Source organism: Myotis brandtii, unplaced genomic scaffold (assembly GCF_000412655.1).
Source record: "Myotis brandtii unplaced genomic scaffold, ASM41265v1 scaffold139, whole genome shotgun sequence".
Taxonomy (NCBI): Eukaryota; Metazoa; Chordata; class Mammalia; order Chiroptera; family Vespertilionidae; genus Myotis; species Myotis brandtii.
The window spans coordinates 1,091,162-1,099,066 of NW_005354965.1; the positions used below are offsets into that span (position 1 = coordinate 1,091,162).

The 7,905-nt window shown below is 54.7% G+C and overlaps 1 protein-coding gene across 1 annotated transcript in view; it reads left to right on the forward strand.

The window, feature by feature from the left end:
- Nucleotides 1-7,905, forward strand: part of IL10RB (interleukin 10 receptor, beta) — a 23,953-nt gene that overhangs the window by 4,370 nt on the left and 11,678 nt on the right. The window contains exons 3-4 of the mRNA XM_005860753.2: nt 1,848-2,005; nt 6,121-6,287. Of these exons, the coding sequence (XP_005860815.1) occupies nt 1,848-2,005; nt 6,121-6,287 (325 nt within the window). The remainder of the gene's footprint in view (nt 1-1,847; nt 2,006-6,120; nt 6,288-7,905) is intronic.

Consider the following 7,905-nt stretch of genomic DNA (forward strand, 5'->3'; position numbering starts at 1 on the left):
GGGGGGGGGGCAGGGGGCGGGCACTCGTGATTTTAATGTAGAAACATCTAAACAATTAAATGTAAATATGGGGGAGGGGTCACTTGCCTATTTAATGGGGAGAAAACTCTTGAATGCGATCAGGGTGACCTGGTGGAGGAGGGGTTACGCGGAGCCACTTGGAAATACTCTGTGTTCCCCCCAGTGGAGCCTTCAGTTTAGCTGGGGGAGGGGCCGCCTGCGAGGAAAACCCCGTAATGAAAGGACCCTGGGGTTTTCCGAACGGCGGGGCGCGTCTCAGTTCTCCCGCCTGCGCGTCACCTGTGACACAGGGGCCATTTCAGCCGCCTCCTGGGGTGGGGCCAGCACACCAGGGCTCAGCTGACACCAGTGCGACAGGTGTGAGCTGTCGGCAGTTTTATCAGCAGCTTCCTGGTCACCTCCGAGCGCAGCCTCGCCGGCTGTGGCGCCCAGACGGGCGGGCAGACGAGGAACCTGCGGGACAGAGCCTGGCTCTCCTCGGGCAGGTGGAGCTCAGTGCCCCTCCCCTCGGGGCTGCGGGGAGGAGAAGTCACACACCTGGGGGGGCTCCCGAACACCCCTGTTCTGCCACTTCACCTGTCGGCCCCCCTCCCCTCCGTGGCTGGTGTCAGGGCGGGGAGCGGAGGTCAACCAATTGTTTCCCATTTTTCCAGGGAGATCACAGCAAAGTCACGCACAGGACGTTACTCGAAATCACTGTCATGTGCTTGTTGCGGCGGATCCGTGTGCGTCCACCTCGCACAGCCGTGTGCCCGTTCTCAGAGCGCACAACCGGGAGGGGGCTGCCTTCTTCACGTGTGTGGGATGCTTGTCTCAGAACTTCTGTTGTGAACACAGGCTCCTCTCCACGTTCAACCCAGTTTTTGCCCCAAATTGTTTGACCCTGGAACAGACCTTTTTTCTTTTTTTAAATATATTTTTATTGATTTCAGAGAGGAAGGGAAAGGGAGAGAGAGAGAGAAACATCAATGATGAGAGATGCCTCCTGCACACCCCCTACTGGGGATCGAACCCACAACCCAGGCATGTGCCCTTGACCGGAATCGAACCCAGGACCCTTCAGTCCGCAGGCCAACGCTCTATCCACTGAACCAAACCGGCTAGGGCTGGGACTGACCATTTTTAAAAACATATTTTTATTGAGTTCAGAGAGGGAGAGAAAGATAGAAACATCAATGATGAGAATCATTGATCGGCTGCCTCCTGCACGGCCCCTACTGGGGCTTGAGCCCGCAACCCGGGTACGTGCCCTGACCCGGAATCCTAGACCTCCTGGTTCACAGGTCAACACTCCACCACGGAGCCACGCCCGCCAGGCTGGAATGGACCATTTTTGAAATAGCTCTAGGACAGCGGTTCTCAACCTGTGGGTCACGACCCCTTTGGCGGTCGAACGACCCTTTCACAGGGGTCGCCTAAGACCAGCCTGCATGTCAGCTATTTACATGACGATTCATAACAGTAGCAACATGACAGTTATGAAGTAGCAACGAGAATAATTTTATGGTTGGGTCACAACATGAGGAACTGTGTTTAAAGGGCCAGAAGGTTGAGAACCACTGCTCTAGGAGCATCGAAGTCCCATGGGACTCAGTGTGTGAAATGCTCATAAATGATGCATCCTAGTCGTCAACATTGATGATGAAGAATTTGCTTGCTCACCTGGCTGGCGTGGCTCAGTGGTGACCTATGAACTAGCAGGTCACAATTCGATTCCGGTCAAGGTCGCATGCCTGGGTTGCAGGCTGGATCCCCAGTCGGGGGGCGTGCGGGAGGCCACCCGTCGGTGAGTTACAGCCTCGGGCGTCCTGTCTCCGGTTCTGTAGTTACAGGAAGTTCCAGGACAGGTGCGTGGGCAGCGCCGCCACGGAGTGCGACTTCTCGGAGCTCTCCAAGTACGGCGACCACACCCTGCGCGTCCGGGCCGAGCTCGGGGACGAGCACTCCGACTGGGTGAACATCACCTTCTGTCCCATCGATGACAGTAAGTCGCCCTGCTTTCCGTTTCGTTGCGAAGTCCTCGCCACGCCTTGGGGTTTTCCCCATCGGCTGCCCGTCAGCCAGGATCCTTTGGGTGCCCACAAAGTGGATGGCCTTGTGCCAGGAACTGGGGAAGACGCAGCAGAGAGGACTGTGGCCTTCAAGAAGCTGCTGGGAGAGACGGGAGGGCAGGCAGAAAGCCAGTAAGGGAATTAAGTAGAAATGTAGCAGCGGGGTGCCTTCAAGGTGAGAACAGTTGGGGCCAGGGCTGTTCATGAGAAGGCCTGGATGGTTAACGTACAGTCGTGCACCGCTGAGCCAGGGGGTACCCCTGAGAAATGTGTCGCCAGGTGATCTCAGTGGGCAGTCGCCACAGAGACCCTCACACGCCTGGACGGCACAGCCCACTGCACACCTGGGCCGCGTGGTCCGGCCCCGGGCTCCTGGGCCACGGCCTGACCAGCTCGTCGCTGCACTGAGTTCTGTGGGCAGGTGGGACGCACGGTGAGTATCTGTATCTAAACACAGAGAAGGCCCAGCCAGGGTGGCTCAGTGGTTGAGTGTCGACCCAGGAACCAGGGGGTTACCGGTTCAGTTCCCAATCAGGCCACATGCCCACAGCGCAGGAGGCACCCGGTCCATGATTCTCTCTCATCATTGATGTTTCTATCTGTCTCTCCCTCTCCCTTCTTCTCTGAAATCAATAAAAATATTTTTTAAAGAAAAGGGAGAAAAAAGAAAGAAATGGTGCAGTAAAAATACGGCATGAAAGGTAAAGACAGTTCTCCTGTGTAGGACACTCTCTATGCGTGGAGCCTGCAGAACTGGCAGCTGCTCGGGGGAAGTCGCTGAGTGGGTGGCGAGTGAACGAGAAGGCAAGGACGTCACTGCCACCTCTGTAGACGTGATAAACACGGCACTCGTAGCTCCGCTAAGTTTAGAAAACGCCAGGTTACATCACGCACAGGAGAAAGTGATGCAATCAAGAGATGCCGTAGCCCGGGAGATGTAGGGAGCTACTTCTGGCGTAACGTGGCTACTGTTTTACAGCGAACGTTTTTATTTCGTAAGTAGGAAGGGTACCTCTAAAATAGCAGGAAGAGGTACAGCACAGTGAATACATGAACCAGTAACGGTTGTTTATCATTATCAACTGTTAGGTACTGTACATAACTGTATGGGCAATATTTTTATGCCATTGGAAGTGCAGTTAAGTTTTTTGACACCAGCCCTAGCCGGTTTGGCTCAGGGGATAGAGCGTTGGCCTGCAGACTGAAGGGTCCCAGGTTCGATTCCAGTCAAGGGCATGTACCTCGGTTGCAGGCTCGATCCCCAGTAGGGGGCGTGCAGGAGGCAGCCAATCAATGATTCTCATCGTTGATGTTTCTCTCCCTCTCGTTTCTTCTCTGAAATCAATTAAAAATATATTAAAAGTATATACTGGTATATATAAATAAATAATATTAGTATCAGTCTTTTTAAAAAAGTTTTTTGACACCAGCATCACACAGACCCGTTAGTAACGCGTTGCTCTATGACATCATGATGCCTATGACATCACTGGGCAATGGGAATCTTCAGCTCGTTATAATCTTACGGGGCCACGGTCACACATGTGGTCCGTCATTGGCCGACACACCGTTACGCGGTGCATGACTGTAGGACATTTTCTGGGAGGAAGTGAGTTTGGAATTAGGACTTAAAAAAACGTGACAGAGACCAAGAATAAAGGTATTCCAGGCAGGTGTGGGGACAGGAAGACCAGGTGCAGACAGCCCACTTGCCCAGAACTAAGGGCGGAGCAGTGGACACAGCAGATGGCAGGTGTGTGGGGTCAGGCTGGCTGGGAAGCATAAACACGGTGCCCAGGTGAGATCTGGAGCGTCCTGGGGGCCCCCCAGAGGTCATGAGGTGAACGTAACAGGACCTCAGGGATTGGAAACTGGTTAAACCACTGTGCAGCCACTGCGAGAGGTTACAGGGCCTGATGAACAGACTCAAGCGCAGCCTTCCAGGGCTCGGAGACACACTCAGGAGGGTCGTCTCTATAGCACCCCCTGCCCTGGGCCCTGGGGGCTCCCCCAGTTCTGCTCACTCGGGGAGGGAATGCAGCCAGGGTGTCCTTCCGCCCTTCCCCAGTCCCCAGGCTGCCCCAAAACACTCTTATTTCTGGAGTCAGAAATTATTCAAGTTATATTATCTTTTCTAAAGACAGAAATGATGAGAGAGAATCATGGATCGGCTGCCCCCTGCACACCCCATACGGGGGATGGAACCCGCAACCCGGGCAGGTGCCCCCGACCGGGAGTCCCCCGCTATCGGACCTCCTGGGGTGCAGGTGGAGGCACTGGCTAATTCCTTACAGCCTCCGTCCGAAGGGAAGCTGCGGACGGAGGCAGCGCTGAATCCATGGTGACGTCCTGGTTCATAGGTCGACACTCTATTAAATCTAAGAAAAACGTGGTCATCGGAAAGTACAGGGCACTTGTCGGCAGTCAGGTCTCCAGAACATACATCGCACGGTTTCTGCTCCTGGCCCTGCGAAGCGACTTGCCAGGCCCTGACTCGTTACAGATGCTGATTTAGAGAATCTTGAAGCAGCTTGTCCAGGTCACAGAGGTGAAGAGTGAGGGAGCAAGGGTTCCGACCAGGCCCCCGCACCCGCTTTAGCAGCAAGTGCCCTGTATTGGGCATTGGCCTCTCAGAGTGTATATGATAGGAAAATGCGTCAGATGTCGTGGGGAGCCTTGTATACTTGCTTTGGAAAAACAGCAAATGGGATTTTATGCCTGGTGTTGAGCTACCAGCAAGCAGATTAGAAGTGGGGTAGGATGCAGGCAGCAGGCCCATCCACAGCAGCTGGAGAAGAATACAGAATAGAACGCACAGCGGGGCTGCCCAGAGCCGTTCATTATGTTCATTATTCGTTCTACCGTCGTTCCTTAGCGCCTGCCGAGTGCCAGGCACATTCTCGGGGCTGACGCCGCAGCCGTGAGCAAGGCAGTGATGAAATCCTGCCCCGTGGAACCTCCTTTCTAATGGGGAAGACAGATAACACACAAATAGATACATATTTTTTAGATATGTTTTTCTTGACTTCAGAGAGGAAGGGAGAGATGAGAGAGAATCATGGATCGGCTGCCTCCTGCACACCCCATACTGGGGATGGAACCCGCAACCCGGGCAGGTGCCCCGACCAGGAGTCCAATGGTGACCTCCTGGTTCATAGGTCGACACTCAACCAGTGAGCCACGCCAGCCGGGCTAGATACATGTCTTATGACAGAGTGGCCGTGGCTGTCAGGAAAATAAAGTGAGGCCCCCCCGGGCGGGAGGTGGTGGAGCTGCTCTTTACATGGGAGCGGGGGGGGGGGGTGATGAAGGGCAGCTTCTGGCTTTGGAGGTAGCATTGGAGCTGAGACCCAGCCATATGCACGTCTAGTAAAAGAGCATTTGGAAGGCAACAACTTCAGGCTCCATTGGAAAACGTATGTGGTTAATTGTATCTGTTAAACACTAAAAATAGCAGAAATACCATCTGTAGCTTCTAACCCAGCCAAGGATATAAAGCCAGTTCAACCTAGTAAGCCGGCGCGGGGGGAGCGGTCTTTACGGGAAACACAAAATAAGGTACTTGGAATAGTTTGGAAGACATCAGAAATTATAACAAATATAGATGAACCAAAATGATTAATAAAAGCCAAGGTTGTCAGATTTATTTTTCAGAAACAAAATCCAGCCGCCCTCCTTAGCCACGGCAGTCCGTGTCAGAGCAGTGGTATATCCGAGAGCAGACCAACGGGTCTGCACGGTTATGGAAACTAAATGTTGACGTTTTTAAACTATGATTTTTTAAAAATATATATTTTATTGATTTTTTACAGAGAGGAAGGGAAAGGGATAGAGAGTCAGAAACATCGATGAGAGAGAAACATCGATCAGCTGCCTCCTGCACACTCCCTACTGGGGATGTGCCCGCAACCAAGGTACATGCCCTTGACTGGAATCGAACCTGGGACCCTTGAGTCCGCAGGCCGATGCTCTAGCCACTGAGCCAAACTGGTCAGGGCAAACTATGATTTTTTTTTGGATTGTCATTGTGCTTTCTTCTCATCCTCAGCCGCTATCGGACCTCCTGGCGTGCAGGTGGAGGCACTGGCTAATTCCTTACACATACGTTTCTTGGCCCCGAGAATTGAGAATGAACACGAGACGTGGACCATGAAGAACATTTATAGCTCCTGGCTCTATCACATGCAATATTGGAAGAACGGCTCGGACACCAAGGTGAGCTGGGCAGGCCGTGGGCATTGCAGATGTAGGCTCCCTGCTCTTGGCTCCGTGTGGGTGTGAGGCCATGAGGACGGAGGGAGGGCGCTAGGGGGCCCTCCGGCCAGGGTCTTACAAGGAGGCAGCACCCTAAGGTCCAGGGACCTGCGGCCTGTGAGCACCCGAAGCCCCGGTCTGAGGGAGGACCGGTGCCCGGCTCACACTCCCAGGCCCCAGGGAAGTGCCCGGAGCAGACGACCTGGGTGCTGGTGCCGGAGAGCAGGCCCGGGCCTTCCCCGAAGGGAAGCTGCGGACGGAGGCAGCGCTGACTCAGCAGTTGGCTGGGGGCCTTGGAGAGGCTGAGTCGGTGATCCACTGAGTCAGGCGGTCGCTGAATGACGACCGTTTTGTGGCCTGAACCCTCAGCCCCCCCTACGCCACAGGACAGTCCAGTCCACGGCCAGGCAGCGCCCCCCCAGGCTGAGCAGTGTCACGTGGTAGCTGTTGGGGCCACTTTTCCCCAGCACACCCCCCCCTTTGGGGGACAGTCCCTTTCAAAACATGGGCTGGGGTGGGAAGACCTGTTGGGACGTGGCCCCTGCCACTGAGTGACTCTGGTCACATGCTTGACCTCAGCTTCCTCATGTCTGCACCGCAGCCACAGTGACCCACTCCGTCAGCACAGCGGGAGACAGCCGCGGCTTGGGGTGGTTGGGGGGCTGGAGGACACCGGGAGAACCCAGGCCGCGCTCCGTCGCCAGGCCAGCGTGGGGTCCGCACCCGGGGCCCCTTCCCCGGATGCAGACGCGTGGAGGTGGTTTTCCCTCGTCCTGGGTCAGCTTTATTCTCATTCTTAGTGCTTCTGAGTCGACAGCCACGTGTGGCCCTAAACGGACGTACCTGCGTGTTATGTCCCTTACGCTACATGGGTGCTATCTCCTCTGCACCGATGTTGATTTTATCACCCAAGCGTTTGGCGGCAAAGGGTCAGCCATGTGTATTGTCTCAGGAATGTTGTCATTAAATTTACGTGTACGTACTGCATAGCGCCCCACAAAATTTCAAGTTAACTTTTCCCCCCAGAAAATGCTCCATTAAAGTATGCAAGATATCCACCTTCCTTTTTTAAAAAATGTATATTTTTTAATTGATTTCAGAGAGGAAGGGACAGGGAGAGAGAGAAAAAAACATCAATGATGAGAGAGGATCATTGATTGGCTGCCTCCTATACGATGGAGATGGAGCCCGCAACCCGGGCCTGTGCCCTGACCGGGAATCGAACTGTGACCTCCTGGTTCCTAGGTCGATGCTCAACCACTGAGCCGCGCCGGCCGGGCGCCATTGCCGGTTGATCTGTGCTGTGGCTGAACGTCTATGTCCCCCACCCCGAGTCCACGTGTCGAAACGAAAGCCCTCGTGGGGTGGTGGCGGGAGGAGGGGTGATCAGGTCATGAAGGGGGAGCTTTTATGAACGAGACCCCGAGACTCCTCGCCCCTCCCGCCCCGTGAGGACCCCGAGGAAATAGCAGGTTTGAGCCCGGAAGTGCGTCCCCACCGGACACAGGCCTGCTGGCACCTGGACCTGGACTCCAGCCTCAGAGCTGTGAGGACACTTGTTATAAACCCCGTCGGTGGT